This window comes from Doryrhamphus excisus, linkage group LG6 (genome assembly GCF_037039965.1).
Source record: "Doryrhamphus excisus strain RoL-2023G ecotype Guam linkage group LG6, RoL_Dexc_Guam_v1.1, whole genome shotgun sequence".
In the NCBI taxonomy this organism is placed as follows: domain Eukaryota; kingdom Metazoa; phylum Chordata; class Actinopteri; order Syngnathiformes; family Syngnathidae; genus Doryrhamphus; species Doryrhamphus excisus.
Window position 1 is genome coordinate 21,190,266 of NC_136362.1, and position 19,827 is coordinate 21,210,092.

At 43.3% G+C, this 19,827-nt stretch overlaps 1 protein-coding gene across 2 annotated transcripts in view; it reads left to right on the top strand.

The window, feature by feature from the left end:
• The first annotated feature begins 5,573 nt into the window (after positions 1–5,573).
• The window catches only part of kcnn1a (potassium intermediate/small conductance calcium-activated channel, subfamily N, member 1a), a 75,213-nt gene continuing 60,959 nt past the window's right edge, over positions 5,574–19,827 (top strand). For both annotated transcript variants that reach the window (XM_058066528.2, XM_058066529.2), the window contains exon 1: positions 5,574–6,892. In XM_058066528.2, the coding sequence (XP_057922511.2) occupies positions 5,645–6,892 (1,248 nt within the window). In that variant the 5' untranslated portion in view covers positions 5,574–5,644. The remainder of the gene's footprint in view (positions 6,893–19,827) is intronic.

Consider the following 19,827-nt stretch of genomic DNA (forward strand, 5'->3'; position numbering starts at 1 on the left):
AAAGAGGAAGAGCGTTAAAGGACACCCGGCACACAGTAAGACGGCCAAAACCATAAAATACTGCAATACAAATATCTGCTGAAATAGAGATGCTAATAACAGGGAGGGGCGGCACGGAGGTCGAGTGGTTAGTGGTTGTTAATATCTATAACACAAGTTTTTTATATATATATATATTTTTTTGTGTGGGTGGCACAGCGGTCTAGTGGTTAGTGCGCAGACCTCACAGCTAGGAGACCAGGGTTCAATTCCACCCTCGGCCATCTCTGTGTGGAGTTTGCATGTTCTCCCCGTGCATGCGTGGGTTTTCTCCGGGTACTCCGGTTTCCTCCCACATTTGTACACATTCCTCCTGAATTTTACACACATTATTATTATTATTACACTTTATTATTAGGTTTGTGTTAATATGTATAACATAAGTTTTTTATATATATATATTTTTTGTTTTTGTGTGGGCGGCACGGCGGTCTAGTGGTTAGCGCGCAGACCTCACAGCTAGGAGACCAGGGTTCAATTCCACCCTCGGCCATCTCTGGTGGAAAGTGCAGTACTTGCACCAGTACTCTGGTACCAAAATCTCAAAAAGACACATTACAGCTAGGGCTGCACGGCGGTCGAGTGGTTAGCACGCAGACCTCACAGCTAGGAGACCAGGGTTCAATTGCATCTCTGTGTGGAGTTTGCATGTTCTCCCCGTGCATGCGTGGGTTTTCTCCGGGTACTCCGGTTTCCTCCCACATTCCAAATCATTTCCTGCATTTATTTGTACCCAGCGTCATAAGCCTTTAGCTTCAGTGCTAATCCAAAGCAAAACCGGGCGGGGTAACAGGGTAGGGTAACAGTATGGGCGGGGCAAAATTATGTCAATTGTGTCTGGTGTGCACACAGCTTCAAGCTGTCATTTCAACATTAAACTTTGGTATCAAGGTGGGGGCCTCAAACTAGCGTCTCATGGGCTGCATTTGGCGCACGGGCCGCGAGTTTGAGACCCCTGGCCTACATAATGAAGGATAACAAAAACATGCTAGGTTAATTGGCCACTCCAAATTGTCCATAGGTATGAATGTGAGTGTGAATGGTTGTTTGTCTATATGTGCCCTGTGATTGGCTGGCCACCAGTCCCCGCCTCTCACCCAAAGACAGCTGGGATAGGCTCCAGCACCCCCGCGACCCTCGTGAGTAAAAGCGGTGAAAATGAATAAATGGATGAATGAATAACAGGGAGGTTCCTTATCGAAATAATGATGTGCTAAGATAAGAGGAGAAGGATTATTTCTGCTTTCTGAGTTTTTTTCCTTCCATTTTGACTGAACTCCTCGGATCTGTGCTGTGCTATCAAGTCTTCTCTTTTTTAGGGTTTCTTAACTTGCATATGTCGCTGCTTCATCCTGGTAGGTTGGTGTCTTTGTAATTATGGGCCTCTTATCTACGTCACCATGTTGGTCTCCCCCATCTACTATTTTCATCCTCCATCGCTATGCCTGCAACAGGAAAAGACGATATCGATATTGCGGATCATAGCTCATATGATACGAGTTTGCAAACTGTCATTCACTGAAAGGCAGAGTTTGAGTGTGTACTCACAAGGAAAAAGCGGAATAAGCAAGGCAGCCCAAATGTGGGCTTCGGCCAGCCAGTGAAAGAGTGTTTGTTTGAGTGTCCAGGAGTTGTAAAGTTAGATTTAATTATTCATGCGGAAACAGTAACATTGCTGCCCAAACTAACAAATGAAACTCCATCTTGCCAAGAAACTCACACAGGTCACAGCAGCCAATTACTTAATGAAAATGATCAGGTTTCTAATGCAGCCCTGGCTTAGGGCTCCGGATCCCTGAAGCTATAAAACAGAGTGGACCTCAGCTTTCTTCCAACGCTAAAGCACAGTGTGCCACCGCTGCAGTCTTTGGAGCCCTCACAGCCCCGTATGGCTGAGCCAGCTTTAGGAATTACTTAGTATGAGATGGCCGGTATGTGATATACAATGTGACAGCGTCATTACAATCATTTCTGCAAGCATATACACAGTAATGTCCTAAAGTGCAAGAAAATACATCAGCTTCACAATAAAATGTCCATGTGGACAGTCGTGATAGACGCATATGTTATACTTTATTATGTAGGCCAGGGGTCTCAAACTTGTGGCCTGCGGGCCAAATGCGGCCCGCGAGACGCTAGTTTGAGGCCCCCACCTTGATACCAAAGTTTAATGTTGAAATGACAGCTTAAAGCTGTGTGCACACCGGACACAATTAACATGATTTTGCCCCGCCCATACTGTTACCCTACTCTGTTACCCCACCCTGTTTTGCTTTGGATTAGCTTTGGATGATGCTGGGTACAAATAAATGCAGGAAATGATTTGGAATAAAAGGGAAAATAAACGTCAAGATAAAGCATCTCATCAAACATGTTGTTAAAGTTACCACGCTGCTCCCAGATGGAACTGAGTACGATGCTAACTTGCTAATTGGGTCAAATTATTACGTTTGTTCATGTTAAAGGTTAAATAACTGTTAATACTGTACATTTGAATCTGAAAAAAATAATTTCTCTACCAACTGTATGTGGTTTCTTACGTTTTTTCTCATTTGCTGTTTTATTATTATTTTACTTATTTAATACTGATTGATTGATTTATTGTCTTTATTCTTAATTTGTTTATTTATCTATTTTAATCTTATTTTGTGTATAGAAAAATAAAAATTAAGATATTTGAGAGCAGTGGAATGTTTTATCAGATATTTTGGTGTGGAAAACCGGAACCAAAGTACTGAAAAAGTGTAGGGGATAGCAGAAGCAAAAGCATTGAAGATAGTTTTTTTTTAATTGATTTTTTTTTTTTCCCAGTTTTTAATAAATGCGTTTTGGGGTTTTTTTGAAAACCTGATGCGGCCCGGCTTCACCCAGAACCTAGCTCCGGTGGCCCCCAGGTAAATTGAGTTGGAGACCCCTGATGTAGGCTGTATACACACACACCTGCATGCTTTATGTCGGAGTTACTACATGAGGTGAGTAACATATTCATCAAAGTCACTCTCAGTTAATACCACTGCAAAACTCAACCAACCAATCACAACTCAGCATTATTTGTAAAGATATTGCATTAATATATAAAAAGTAGGGATGTCCGATATTGGCTATTTTGCCGAAAACCGATATTGTCCAACTGTCAATTTCCGATACCGATATCAACCGATACCTAAATGTGTACATGACAAATCTCCTATGGTGGAATGAACGCATAGGTGTTGTACACAGCATACAAATCACACATCGATATCAAGCGATATCGCATTTTTGATAATTATCGGTACCGATAAATTGTACTGATTTGTACACATTCCTCCTGACTTTTACACACTTTATTCCTTTATATTTTTATACTGTTATGATTCTGTGAATCTGGTACCTTGTACATTATTATATATTTAATATTTTGTATTGTTGTTACAGTATTTTATTGTCCAGTACCTTGTATATTCCCATATATTTTATTTTTTGTATTGTTATACTGTCTTGCACTGCAAATGGAGCCAATCAACTAATTTAATAGTTGATTGGAATGCTCCAAAAGTGTTATCAAGAATAATTTTACAGCGGCGGTCTAGTGGTTAGCGCACAGACCTCACAGCTAGGAGACCAGGGTTCAATTCCACCCTCGGCCATCTCTGTGTGGAGTTTGCATGTTCTCCCCGTGCATGTGTGGGTTTTCTCCGGGTACTCCGGTTTCCTCCCACATTCAAAAAACATGCTAGGTTAATTGGCGACTCCAAATTGTCCATAGGTATGAATGTGAGTGTGAATGGTTGTTTGTCTATATGTGCCCTGTGATTGGCTTTACCCCGCCTCTCGCCCAAAGACAGCTGGGAGAGGCTCCAGCACTCCCCGCAACCCTCGTGAGGAAAAAGCGGTAGTGAATGAATGAATGAATGTTTCTGTGTGATTTCCAGCAATAAGCTTATAATAAGCAAACAAGGTATACAGTAGAGCCCCACTTTTTGCAGTGGTTAAATTCCGGGACCACCAGCATGTGACTTCTTCTCTCTCTCTCTTTCTCTCTCTTGTCATTTATGTTGACAATGTCAATGTCTTCTTGACATTCTTAAATTTCAGATCAACATTTGCAATAAAAGTTGTAATTACTAAATCCCAATCAGTTCCAGAACCCGCTGCCTTTGTTCACTCGGAAAGCATTTTCAATGTATAGGTACTCACCGCCAATGAACGATAATGATGACTGATGGTTGATGGAACAGATGGAATCAGAGTCACAGTCGAGCACTAATGCTAACTAATGCTACAACACACTTCCACGTCCCCCTCTGATGTGGCTAGCGGTAGTATGCTAGCTGTCAGAGAAGGCGCTTCTCCAAGGTGCGACTACATAATCCATAATGTCTGTTGTAATTCCTGTGATCACCTCCATGGGTTTCAATACATTTTATTGGATGTTTACTGTTTACTGAGGCTAATCCTGCTGAAGTCACACACACACACACACACACAGGGCGCTGCCTTCTTGCATTGACGTCATGTTGCTATGTCAAATCAGCGTGTTATGTACATGCTATGGACTTACTTTACAATCACGTATTTACTGTATGGATTTGTATGGACTTAGGGTGAATGAGATGGGATTTTTGTGCCTATTTTTTTGGAGGAGGGGGGGCTAATACATAACTTGGACCAAAAACCAATGAATTTGGCATCAATCAGGAATTAGTTCAAAAGGCTGTTCTATTTAGTCGCTGTGTTTAAAAAAAAAAACAGTCAAGCTATGAATAAAGACCCAAAACCGATACACCCCTTCAGCGTGCTTGTTGGATTGAAAATCTGAGCTTTGGCCCCACAGCAAATTGTGTTTATTTACTGACTTCCTGTGAATAATTTGAACTCCGCCTTGCAGTGACACAGACAACGTGTACCAGTTACTAAATAATATACACATCAGAAGTACTACTATTGGTGGTATATCCCGCCAGAAACTGTATGTTCTGCTAGAACCTGTTGATGGCCTGACTCCTTCAGCGCCTTGGACTGTGACAGTCCACTTTTACATGCCATGCAGCACTCACTTTAAATATTTCTACAGGGTAACACAAAACCAGGCTTATTCTTTTCAATTATTAAACACAGGATGCAAGGCACATGTGCTGGAGTCCATCTCATGTCAACCAACAAGTGGGTGTAGACGTTCTTGTTTTCAAACCAACGTGCTTCACTGATGCTGATATCGAATGCGTGGGCACATGTTTATGTTTGACGGGCCTGTGGTGACGTCGCAGTAAAAGTGATTTCTGACGACGCAGGGTGGTTCCAGCAACATTGACAAAGTGGATCCATTGGATCCGATCGAGCGTGTATTCAAACACATTTCCTTCATCTTCAGAGCCTCATTGCTACAAATATCCCCCCGGCCCATAAGTGATTGATCCGCTGCAACCTGTGCGCATAGCAGGCATGGACCCATCTTCAGTCGAAGGCGGCGTTTTGGCAGAAGTGTGACGTTTTAAGGCAGGTCCCGGTCAGAGCTACCAATGATACAAGTCGCTCCTATTCTGGCCGGGCTGGTCGCAATGAGCGGGTGTCGGAGCTGTACTCGGCAAAGGAGCAAGCACAGCGCGACACGGCGATCAAGGGGATGCGGCATCGGTACGCGGGAGCTGTCCATCAGCACCAGATCCCCCAAAAGCGAGCGAGTAGTAAGCAGAGCGGAGAGCCAGACGCGCCTGTTTTCAGCCTGCCGCCCCCGCCCTCTTCTCACCACCACCGAGACCGCACTTCGACCACCGACGCTCACCGCCAGAGCCTCCAGGAGCTCCCCTGTCTGAGCCAGCCCTCGCGGAGAGCGCTGCACGGCGGGGACACGCCACCTCCGGTGGGCTCCTGCGACACCGCCCGCAGACCCACGAACAGAGGCGGCGGCAGCGAAGCCAGCGCCGGGCAGCCGGCACACTCGCAGCAGGATCCCTGGGCCCCGGCCGGCTCTCAGCCTGTTTTTCCGAGCTGCCACTGCAGCTTTTCCACGCAGGAGGCGAACCATTCACAAAACCAGCACCATCGTGTCGATACTCTCCCACCGCAGCCCTCCCCACCTTTCCCCCCACCCATACCGCCGCCGCCGCCACCAGCCTCCTCCTCTCTTGTGTTTTCCCGGGAATCTAAAAGAGGGGAACGTCTGGGAAGGAGTGCCAATAATTACCAACAGGCGAGCATCGTGGAACGCTGCAGGGGAGGAGGAGGAGCAGGAGGGCAACGAGACCACAGGCAGTTGCAGCAGAAGCAGCAGCAGCAACACTGGCATCCGAGACTCCCACAGAGGGACTCCTCCCCTGAAGGGATCCGTGCAAACTCACAGAAAAGGAGCACTTTATCAGCTGGTGGATCGGCCGAGGCCAGCGGAAGAGCGTTCGAGCATCAGACACAGGAGCTGCAGCAGCAACAGATCCCGCAATTAAGAGCTCAGCAGCAGCTACTGGTGGGGAGCAGCTTGCCTATCAACTACTGCGCCAGCGGCTCTGGTGAGCTATGTAGGACTCACCAGGCTCCACTGCTGCAACAACAGCAGCAGCGGCAGCAGCAGCAGCAGCAGCAGCAGTGCACACCGGGACTCGTCCCCCAGCGGCCGCAGCACTGTGACCAAGACCGCAATAAGTGTGCGAGAACCCCCGCGCAAGGCGACCTGCAGGCGCAGCCGCACAGCGCAACGCCCCCGGCAACACAGCACGCGTACGCGGCAAAGTCGAGCGCGACTGGCGGCAGCGGCAACAGCAGCAGCAGCAGCAGCAGCGGCCGCAGCAAAGAGAGCCCCAACTACGGCTCCAGCTATCACCTGTGGCCGGAGAGCCCGCATAAAGGAGAGGAGAGGATACGCATCGACCTCCATAAGGTAGACCGCACACTCATGTGTCATGGAATACAAGCGTGTTGATGACACACAAACTGATCACACGCTTTTTTTTTTTTTTGACTCAATGACCACGCCTGTCATGTTATTTCATGGAGCACAGGCGGCTTTATGCGCGTCTGCTAGACGCTACATCACATAAAAAAGACGCGCTGTCGTGCATGCGATTTATATATCTCGTCAAACTGAGTCTCTGCGATGTCTCATTTGGTCACATAGGCGTGCGCGTGCACGCGGACACGCGCGCGCACACCTGTTCCATGTTGCGGTGTTGTTTTGGTAGACAGCCCACTGAAATATTCAAATGAGGCTCCCATGGCAGGTGATTCCGCAAACAAAGCGGCCTGTTGTTGTCCTCAGAAACGGGAAGCGTTTTTTCACGTTTAGACTCTGGACACTCAATGTCAGCTTTAATGTGCTCCGACCTGCACCTCGCCTTGTAGCAAAGACCGCCAACATTCCTCCAACTCACTTCACAGAGCAGCATATGTGCACATTGCAATTGTCTTAGAAGCTGCAGCATGCTGCACCGTGAGAAAGAGGGTACAGTCAAGGTATTTTCTGGCCCTTCTATTATTGTCTTTCAGAGCAAAGCAGGTCCTGATACAGTATGGATCCAAAACGTCAACGTCAAATGTCATAACAAGGTACAATGATGCATTTTTAAGCTAAGCGTGATGGATACGTTACACATGCGACATAAAAGATATGTTGAACCTCAGACGCTTTATTTGTCCAATTTGCAAACACACGGCAATGAATATGTCAGGAGGGCCACAGAGTTGCTTGGTTGAGAGATTCTAAATAACAACATGAATATAGACATCCTGAGTAAATTATGTCAGACAGGGGTCATAAAATAAATCCTAGCAGGGCATTAAATCACAGGTTGAGTGAAAGTGGGCTAGGTATATTGCCAAGCTCTTTTCACTATTGTTGTTAGCACACTATGTAGCTATGCTGGACCATATTTTTTGCAAACCATTAAGAAAAAGCTGAGATATAGGAAGTTTTAAACATTATATTTTGAGTGTAAACAAGAAACAGACTTGACTAAACGTTACAAAATTTCGTATATGAGAACACTGGTTGGGGGGCGGCACGGCGGTAGAGTGGTTAGTGAGGAGACCAGGGTTCAATTCCACCCTCGGCCATCTCTGTGTGGAGTTTGCATGTTCTCCCCGTGCATGCGTGGGTTTTCTCCGGGTACTCCGGTTTCCTCCCACATTCCAAAAACATGCTAGGTTAATTGGCCACTCCAAATTGTCCATAGGTATGAATGTGAGTGCGAATGGTTGTTTGTCTATATGTGCCCTGTGATTGGCTGCCCACCAGTCCGAAGACAGCTGGGATAGGCTCCAGCACCCCTGTGACCTTTGTGAGGAAAAAGCGGTAGAAAATGAATATATGAATGAATGAAGAACACTGGTTGGGTCAATCTTGCAGGATGTTGCTGTTGCTGTTGAAATGTGATTGTAATGTTAGCATAGTAGCTTGCTGGTGCTGCTAAAGTTGGTGTCCCCCCCATCCCACTCCTTAAATTATTGTATGTGATATATGGCATCTATTATGTTAGACAAGTGCACAGTTACATTTATTGTGGTTAATTGTTTGTAAAAAAATATGCCTTTTAACATCATTGGACTAAATAACACTCAAATAGTCACTTTTACACTCGTATTACCCAATATAGTGGACATGATAATAGAATATAAGACATAAATAACATACTGGTGCTATCAACAATCACACGGGAGCTGCTGTCGGCCGCAACTCATTTACTCATTTACACTCTCCAACAAAGACGCTACTCTCCACACTGCTATTCGCTAAAACAATCAGTGCTAACTGACATCAGGCTCCTTAAAGGAACACACAAATAACAGCTCTTACACCACATTTGTATTTTCATTCGTTTACCCACTTTTATACATGAAAATGCTTAATTTAGGCAAGGAATTTGATTAAATGTGCATATTTTTGGACTAATAAAATGTAAGTGATAGCATGAAGCCATCAACTGTGAAGTGACGAGAGACAACTGAATATGTAAAAAGTGGATCTTTAACGACGATGTTGCAGATGTTGTGGACAAAGGCAGCATTTATCATGATTACATTGGAACAAATTCTAGCAAGACTACATTTCACAAAATAGGATCAACTGGCTGACATTGGGAGTGACCAGGATGGATAGGATCAGGAAGGAGTACATCAGAGGGACATTACATGTTATAGAGGCCTTGGAGATAAAGTCAGTTATCGGCCAGACTGAGATGGTTGGGACATGTCCAGAGGAGAGATAGGGAATATATTGGTAGAAGGATGCTGCCAGGTAGGAGGCGTAGAGGAAGAGCAAAGAGGAGGTTTATGGATGTAGTGAAGGAGGACATTGAGGAGGACAAGAGATTGATTTGCTGTGGCAACCCCTGAAAGGAAAAGCCTCAGAAAGATAATTGATTTATTCCTTCAGGTTCATCCACTTATGTATTTAACTACATGGGTAAATTTCCAAAATGAAAGTTACTACATTGTGGTAGTCTACCAGCATGCATTTCTAGTTCATATTAGCATTTTAGCGGTTCATCTTTACCTTGGAGCAACAGCATTAAAAGTGGCGCCCCTCAGCAGGTGTTCAAGGTGCCGGTGAGGTTAAGTTTTTACATGACAAGAGAGTAGAGACAAGAACAGAAGGGAGCATCCAAATAAGTGCATCCGACTCCTTTTTAAGATGCTGCAGCTGTTTTCAGGGCCTGAGCTGGCACCGCGAACAAAAGGTGGAACACAGAACCACCTTGACACGACTGTTCTGAACTTGGCTTGATTTTAGAGCATCAGCAAGAATTCTGGAATGACTAAATTGTTATCGTCATGTCGTTTTAGTTTGACGTCTGAAGTAGGAAGTGTGTTGTCAATACTATTTGTTGTTGTTTGTAGGATTATGCAAATTCATATCAACAAAAAGTTATTAAGGATTGCATGAAAACGAGGTAGGCCTATCCCAGTTGTCTTTGGGCAAGAGGCGGGGTACACCCTGGACTGGTGGCCAGCCAATCACAGGGCACATATAGACAAACAACCATTCACACTCACATTCATACCTATGGACAATTTGGAGTGGCCAATTAACCTAGCATGTTTTTGGAATGTGGGAGGAAACCGGAGAACCCGGAGAAAACCCACACATGCACAGGGAGAACATGCTAACTCCACACAGAGATGGCAGAGGGTGGAATTGAACCCCAGTCTCCTAGCTGTGAGGTCTGCGCGCTAACTACTCGACCGCCATGCCGCCCCCATTCTATTGTTTTCAAATATAATAATCAATAAGTCATTATTGTTTTGTGGTTGACTATGCCTATTATTTGATGTATTTTGGGCCTAAGTGAAGCATTTTCAAGCGTTCATTTGACTAAATGAACTAAAATACAAATATGAAACATTCTGAAAACTCATTGAAACATGTAAGTCTATATTATCCTTTATTCTCTACTACTATGTCTACTATATTGGGTAATATGAGTGTAAAGGTGACTATAGGGGTGTTAGTTCATGTCTAGAGGGCTCTAATAGTGTTGTAGGCTGTACACGGCTGTACAAGGTCTTCAATTAATTTTCCAATGCTATAACTACAAAAAAGAATATTCCGCTTGTAAATAAGGAAATTCGCTTATCGCAGTCCATTTAACTACAATAAACGAGGGACGTTTAACGTTGGCTTTGAGTGGGGTTTGCACTCCATTTCACTCCAGTCTGTGACTCACTGTCATGTGACCAAGAATGGGAGAAATATCCATCGCTAATCTTGAACCAGTATACTTTCTTCTTCTTCTTTTTCTTTGGGCTTTTCCTTCAGGGGTCGCTACAGCAAATCAATCTCCTCCATCCAACCCTGTCTTCTGCATCTGTCTCTCTCACACCAACTACCCTCATGTCCTCCTTCACTACATCCATAAACCTAAACTCTCTCAACGCAGCACCCTTCTACCAATATCTTCACTATCTCTCCTCTGGACATCTTCTCTGGACCCAACCATCTCAGTCTGGCCTCTCTGACTTCATCTCCAAGGCCTCTAACATATAATGTCCCTCTGATGTACTCATTCCTGATCCTATCCATCCTGGTCACTCCCAACGAGAACCTCAGCATCCTTATCTCTGCTACCTCCAGTTCTGCTTCCTGTCTTTTCCTCAGTGGCACTGTCTTTAGACCAGGGGTCTCAAACTCAATTTACCTGGGGTCCACTGGAGCTAGGGTCTGGGCAAGGCTGGGCCGCATCAGGTTTAAAAAAAAAAAGGGTCTTGAGACACATGCTAACTCGCAAACTAGAGAGCTAGCGACCTAAACGGTAGCCTTCCAATTATTTCTTTTAAACTTAAATAGCCAAAAACTTACCACTTCCACACGGATAGGGAGGATAACTATTAACAGTTATTTAACCTTTAACATGAACATTAATCAAAGGTAATAATATTTTCTGGGTACATGATACCATACAGCATCCATATCAAACTTGCGCGGGCCGCACTAACATTAAACTTTCATATCAAGGCGGGGGCCTCAAACTAGTGTCCTGCGGGCCACATTTGGCCCGCGGGCCACGTGTTTGAGACCACTGTTCTAGACCAAACCCCACAGTTTTGTATACCTTTCCCTTCAGTTTCCAACCAGTATAGTTTGAAATGTGCAATTGTTTTCACTATTGTTTATTTTATGCATATTCAAGTAAAGACTGTATTCTTTCACAACATTGTCCGAGATGTCAAAATGTAGCAGCTCACAATAACAGTATTCCAAAAGTGTAGCCAAGTGAATTCTGGCATATCACTGACAAGAACACGATTCATTCTCCCCTTTGCCAAATATTCAGAAATTCAACTTGTAACCCAAACACCGCACTCATGCATATGACACGTTCTCTGAACCTGCTGACTAAAAACCTGACAGGGGAGTCGAAATTTAAATTTGAGGTGCACTCAAAAAGCAATGCCACATCATAAAAAAAACATGTAAAAAGCACAATAGTACCTCAATAATGCATCAATTACTACCATGGAACTTCAAAATATATAGTATAAAGAATAGATGAGCCTTGTAAAATCTCTGCAGGTTCAGGGAATGTGTCATATACACAGTGATTGCACAACTATTGCGTAATGTGGAAACGTCCCATTACGAGTTCTGCCAAAGTAGTCGACCTTTTCCACTGACGACAATCACCCAAGTATTCCGACAAAATGGAATTATCCATCTGAAGATATTTCAAGGATCACCGTTACATCTTACGGACGTGATCTTAATGAGGCAAGCCCCCTACCTGCCCCAGCAGCCACTGTTTGAAATCCCGTAAACAAAACACTTGTGACAGAACAAGCCTGATAAAGTGTATACGATTACAGTATTCCACAGCACACCCTGAAACTTAATAGCTATCCCACTGAACCGGCGGGGGGTAGCGCGATATTGTGTCCTGCCTCAATAACATTGTGCTTTGAAAGATGCATTACTGCGTCCATTGTGATAGGCTGTGTAAGTACTCTAATGCCTGCCACTTACTGCTATGGAGATATCCCCTGCAGGGACACTGAAGTCCACCAACACTGGTGGATTTGTTCGCATCGAGCAAGGCTTATTTTTGATCGTGCACAAGTCTTATTTAGCAAAATTCAACATACACAAGGTTTTTTCGGATGTCTATCGTGAACAACATACGTACGTTTTTAACATTTTTGATATTTTTTTTATATTATTCACATTAAACTGTTAAATGTTGAAGGAAAACATAAACAATGAAGATCAATATGAATGACTATTATAGGTGCAAAATCCCCATTGCCATAGGATTCACAAGAAAATGAATGATCAGTTGAGTGATTGTTGCTCAGTCATTGACTGGCAACCAATCCTCGCCAAAAGTCAGCTGGCATAGGCTCCAGCTACCCCACTGTCTCTAAACAGGATGCGTGCTACAAAATGAAAGAATGAATCATCACCCTGATACATTTTATGGGATTCCATTATGAAATAGGAGAATCTGTCTCTAAATGTTCTCAACTCCTGTTTCCATGTCAGTCTTTTAAAAAGCAAAAAAAAAAACCTAAACTCTCTCAACTGAACATCTTCTCTGGACCCAACCATCTCAGTCTGGCCTCTCTGACTTTATCTCCAAGGCCTCTAACATGTAATGTCCCTCTGATGTACTCGTTCCTGATCCTATCCATCCTGGTCACTCCCAATGAGAACCTCAGCATCCTCATCTCTGGTACCTCCAGTTCTGCTTCCTATCTTTTCCTCAGTGGCACTGTCTCTTGACCAAACAACATGGCTGGTCTCCCCACAGTTTTGTTTACCTGTCCCTTCAGTTTCCAACCAGTATAGTTTGAAATGTGCAACTGTTTTCACTATTGTTTATTTTATGCATATTCAAGTAAAGACTGTATTCTTTCACAACATTGTCCGAGATGTCAAAATGTAGCAGCTCACAATAACAGTATTCCAAAAGTGTAGCCAAGTTTATATTATTCACATTAAACTGTTAAATGTTGAAGGAAAACATAAACAATGAAGATCAATATGAATTACTGTTAAAGGTGCAAAATCCCCATTGCCATAGGATTCACAAGAAAATGAATGATCAGTTCAGTGATTGTTGCTCAGTCAAAAGTCAGCTGGCATAGGCTCCAGCTACCCCACTGTCTCTAAACAGGATGCGTGCTACAAAATGAAAGAATGAATCATCAGCCTGGTACATTTTATGGGATTCCATTATGAAATAGGAGAATCTGTCTCTGAATGTTCTCAACTCCTGTTTCCATGTTTCTTTTAAAAAGCAAAAATAAACATCACTGATGTTGGGTTGTTGTTCCTTAGACTGTAAAGGAGTTGAAACAGTTCCAATTTACCGAATTCTTAATGATCTATGAAGACATTTTTGAACCATGGAATGTTTAGTTTTGACATATTACAAAATATGAATGAGGTCTGTCATGATGCACCAATGGTCTGCCATCAGTACAAACTGATAACGACACACTTCCAGCCAGTAACTGACTATTTTATCCTATGGAGTTCTCTCTACTAAGTCATGAAACTGCACAACCGTATTGCCAAACGTGTGTTTGGTTGTTGTTGTCGCGTGTCTGTAGGTGTGTCAAAAGCAACCTGAGGTTGTGTGAGAATGAACGGTTCACAGAAGGCCGGAAAGCTATCAGAGCAACACTGCTGCCAAGCTGCAGTCGGGTAACATGCTTACAATCACCTGTATGATGTGGGCCAGGTCAGCACGCCGTATAACTGTGTCACTTGCAAACGTCTTAATGCTGTCGGGAAGATTTACGGCGGTTGTGCTCAGCGTGGAAGCGTATGGAAGCTTTTACGATAAGAATGTGGATTTCATGTACAGTTACCACAGCGCTGAGTAGGTCGAAGAACACTAATTTAGATCACGAGCTAATTGACACCGACTTTCTGCATATGAATAATATATGGTGTTTTCAATCAGGACTAATCATTCAGAAGTTAAAAGGTACCTATTATGCTCATTTTTGACCCTTTGTATTGAGTTGTGGACCCCTATAGAGCAGAGAGCTTTCTCGACCTTCCAGAATCTGCACCTGTTCCAGTTGTTTGCTTGGATTTCTCCTGCCAAAACAATCTGTTTTAATTTATTCCACCCACTGCTCGCCTCCAGGCACGCCCATTCCGCTGTGATTGGGCACACTCGCAATCGCGCTTGAGGACTTCCGGACAGCTGCCGAACCCCACTTTCTAATTTTGTTGGTGTAGGAGTTGATAATAAAGGGCGTTTTCTGTGTTGGATCCCCAATCTGATCTGGAAATAGAGACTGAACATTTTTTGGAAAATTAATAAACCCTTTGGAGAGCTACTTGAAAAGTTGAGTGCATCCCATAATCAGTTCCCAGTTCCACATGTCCAAAAGGAGTAGGAAGAAGCAAAGCTTATTCAATCCTACCCCTCCATATGGTACTTTTACAATCAGTAACTGTCAAATTTGTTCACTTCCTGCTTTCCATAATACAGTTTAAGTTTTTTTTATTTTTATTTATTTTTTTTAATAATGCACTGGTACAAGGTGATATGACCATACAATGACATAATGGGTACCATAGTAACTGTCAAAAAGTGTTTAGGAGATACTGGTAGCTCAAGAGCTACTGGTTGGAGACCACTGACTTATCGTGTATGAACTCAAAAAGTGGTAATGTAGGTCTCGGTAGTGGAAATGTAGTCATTACACATTTCTTGTGGGACTACCCGTGTTTAAAAAACTCGGGTAGACCCGAAAAGGCAGAAAAAAGCTCTTAGCAACTCCAGACATTAGTGAGCTTGTAATTAGCATGCATGCAGGCACCACTCACAATGCTGTCAAAGTTAACGCTTTAGTAAGGCATTCAGAGAAAATTTGCACTATTTTTTGACACATAATTTACATCCTTTTTGACCCTCAACCCACACTGTAGTTTTAGGAAACACAGCGGTGGATGCGGAGCCCCAAGCGGGAACAAATACTTATCAGAACTAGACAAAGACAAGGATATTTTGAATGGTAATTTTAGCTTCAAAGCCTCGGCAGATGGCTCTCTCGACAAGGCCAAAGTTATTTGCATCTGTTGTCGCCGTGAGTTGAGTTGTCATGGAGCATGTCACTTCTCAAATGCCAGGTAGAAGAGAGAAGTTATTTTTTATTGTCATTTATACAATGACACCATTTTTAGATGCAAGCTGAGCTCAGATATACAACTTTGGGCTCTGACTGAAGATGGAAACGGATGTGTCTTTACATTGGCTTTGAAATAAAGCTGAGCTGATGTATATTGTTAAGGCCGAGAGCAATTGACGTCAACGGATGCCATTGTTGCCTCGAAGACAGATGCCTGGAGAAACATCATGTAGATTGCAACTTTCTCTATCGCCTCTCTATGTGTTGTTACAGGGCCTCCCTTTGTTTGACGCTCATTAGCTGCGTGTGTTTCCACTGACTTTTGCATTTGTGGCTGCAAGGACGGCCAACACCTTGAAAGTAAACACACGGCCCTAAACAATTAAATGCCAGGCAAGGGGCAGATCCTAGTTCACATCCTCTGTATGTGACGGAGGACCGCTGGAGATAACTGATAACAATTGTATGAAAAGAGGGAGCCGCGTTGTGTGCCCCCTCAGTTTGGGCTTCAGCTGGCACCGCACACACAAACACAGTAAGTACGAACATGAAGCTGTTTTAAGAATTGACTGCTGTTTTTTAAATGTATTTTTTGTCCTTAAGTGCTATGCTGGGCTCCTGCTCTGAAATAGACGTGTTACCATGTGTGTTGCTATGGAGAGATCAGCCTGGTGTTGTGTAGTCGCCTCTCTCGGGGGTATTGAGTTTGGTCAAGCGTTTGTGCAAGAACAAGATTATGTTTTGGGTTTACGAGTCATTTCTCGCCTGCTTTTAACGCAGACACATGCTTTGCACACATGTAGATGTCAGTCACGCGCACACCCTACACAAAAAAGACTGCTACGACGGCCAGTGTTCAAATGGAGTTCATTCGCTTTGCGTTTCATTTGAGTGAGCCGGCACAAGGAGAGGTGTATTGAATTACTTGCAGTCCAGTTGAATACAAAGAGTGGAAAGAAAAGCGTGTTCGGGGTTTCCTCAGTCGCCATGAGCCTCTCTGCTTACTCACCGCCTGCTACACGGGGAGAGTCACACAGCATGGCACATGTTTCTTGTATCGCTGCCACTTTTACAACGCGCATACAGTATATTTTTACTCGGTGGCACGGCCTCTTTGCTTAATAAATGACCGCAATTCATTTATATGGTAATTCCTGAGAGATGCTGGCCAAGGAATGCCAGGCATATAATGTATCACCGCAGTGCATATGCTTTATGGCTAATTAGCTTATTGATCCGAGGTTGTTCCTGCATTAGGGCATGATCACAACACAAAAACAGTATGTGAGTGTGAGTTATGCAGCTGGAAGCAGATATTTGTCACTGCATGTGATGCAGGGACATGGTGAGATTCAGCTGTACATTGATTGCTTTGCGTGTGTGTGTGTGTGTGTGTGTGTGTGTGTGCAAGACGGTGCAGGTGTGTGTGTGTGTTTTCTGAAATTGCTGCTGTGCAAGCTCATTGAGTCATTTCAATATTGTCTACTGGTTATTTGTGAATGTTTGCCAGGCGCAGCATTCGGTGGGAGTGCACAAAGCAGCCATGAGAAATGTGTGATTTCGTCATATATTCATCACACCATCGACTAACATGTTGCTAGCTCTGGAAGATGCACATTTGGAAAGCCGACCCTGCTATTGTGGAACTGTGTTTGCTTTGTGAGGTGGGGCGTGCGTGCTGTGTGTGTGTGCGTTTGTGTGTGTGTTTGTGTGTGTGTGTGCGTTTTACAGTATATTCATCACATCCTCCCTTTTCTGCCAGTGTACACTTATTGGAAACGCTCTCTTTCATCATCAGGTCTTTACACCCCCAGGTCAGAGTTTGACTGCACATCCCTTGAGCTGCTGCACGACTTAATTTAGAGCACATGACACACAACTGTTCCCCAGTAAAACCCAATCACATCCTCCTCTGGCCACTGTTAAATATTCAAAGCTGATCCGCATCTTGTCACACCCGTTTTGCCTTTAAAGAAAACAGCAAGGATTGTATTTGTTATGTTTATACCAACAAAAACCTTTGAATGTCACCGTTCAGAGGCTTGTGTATCATATATATATATATATATATATATATATATATATATATATATATATATATATATGTTTAAATATGCAAAACAGTGCGCAACAGTTGTCTGTTGCCAGCCATAGTGGCTCCTTTCCAACATACAAGCTTTATAAAAGGAAGATGAGGCTTATTGATTCATGAATTTAAGAAAATCTGGATAAAATGTGGATAAATCAGAAGTGCATAGAGGAGCACGGAAGCGAAAGATTTGTTTCATGTAGATTATTCCGATGTACCGTAGCTGCTTTTAGTGGGAGGATAGTTTTGGCGTAATTTAATTATGTGAATGATCAATGATCAGGGGCGGCACGGCGGTCGAGTGGTTAGCGCGCAGACCTCACAGCGAGGCGACCAGGGTTCAATTCCACCCTCTGCCATCTCTGTGTGGAGTTTGCATGTTCTCCCCGTGCATGTTCTCCAGGTACTCCGGTTTCTTCCCACATTCCAAAAAGGATAATTGGTATGAATGTGAGTGTGAATGGTTGTTTGTCTATATGTGCCCTGTGATTGGCTGGCCACCAGTCCAGGGTGTACCCCGCCTCTCGCGCAAAGACAGCTGGGATAGGCTCCAGCACCCTCGCGACCCTCGTGAGGAAAAAGCGGTGGAAAATGAATGAATCAATGATTAGCATGTCCTTGTGTTAGTACAGCGTTAGCGTTTTTTTAGTACATTGCTTGTTTTTTTCAACAGCAAAACACATTCAAACACATGAGGGAGGGGGGCACAGCATCAGGGCACAGCATATTACTGTTTGGACATTGTATCCAAGCTTAAAGGGGAACTACACCTTTTTGGGAATTTTGCTCATTGTTCACAATCCTTTCCATTTTCTGTGCATTATAACATAAGAAAACGAGTTAATATGAGCTAGCTTACAATGATGTCATTGGGATACACCTATTTCGACTATGAAGCCCTCTAAAAAAAACTCTTACAACATTGCATGGTTTGATATCCATGCTGTGATCATTCATTAACACGTACACTGATGATAACATGTAATAGTTGCAGTATCTTGCCGTATTTTGATGATTTCAAACACTACCAAAACATATTTTCGAGGCGTACTGATACACATACTTATGCTAGTTCTGTAAACAACAACAGCAGCGACAACACCTAAGATGTCCGCTCCCCATGGGATGGCTGTATCTTCCAGCACAAGACGTGTACTCCAGTTCTCAGGTAAAAAACAGCAACCGAGCAGCTTGTTGAGTCTTTGTAGCAAAATTGAGAACTAGGTAGCCACTCGTCCATCTGTGAATGATGCTGAGACTAGCAATTAGCAAAGCGTCGTGTTAGTCACTGGGATAAAAATAGTTTTTCATGTTAGCTGCTACAATAATAATATTGCTGTAGCTTGGTTAATACACAAGTCAGTTATGTAAATGGAACACTGTTTTTTTTATTTTTTTTGCGTCAAAATAGGTATTTCCCATGACGCTTGTTGCTAGCTAGCTCATATTAACATTTTTTCTTGCGTTAGATTGCAAGGAAAAGGGAAAGAAATATGTTTCACATAAGGATTGTGAATGAATGGAAAATTGCCCCCAAAAAGTGCACTTCCCCTTCATTTGCAAAACACATGTTGAGAAAATATTATTTGTCGCTGAAATACATCAACATAAAGGAATTGGGGCAAAGTTGTTTAACTTTATCAGAGCCCTCTAGACATGCACTAACACCCCTATAGTCACCACTGTGCACTGTTGATTTAGTCTCCGCTATGCAAACTCAGGTAATCCCTCGTTTATCGCGGTTAATTAGTTCCAAACCCCACAGTGATATGTGAATTTCCGCAAAGTAGGATTCCTCTTATATAAACAATATTTTTCAAGCATATTTTTAAAGCATAGAAAACCTGTTCACGACCTTCTAAATACGTTGTTTAACTTTATTAGAGCCCTCCAGACATGAACTAACACCCCTATAGTCACCACTGTGCACTGTTGATTTAGTCTCCACTATGCAAACTCAGGTAGTCCCTCGTTTATCACGGTTAATTGATTCCAAACCCCACAGTGATATGTGAATTTTCGCAAAGTAAGATTCCTCTTATAGAAACAATATTTTTCAAGCATAGAAAACCTGTTCACGACCTCCTAAATACATTGTTTAACTTTATTAGAGCCCTCTAGACATGAACTAACACCCCTATAGTCAC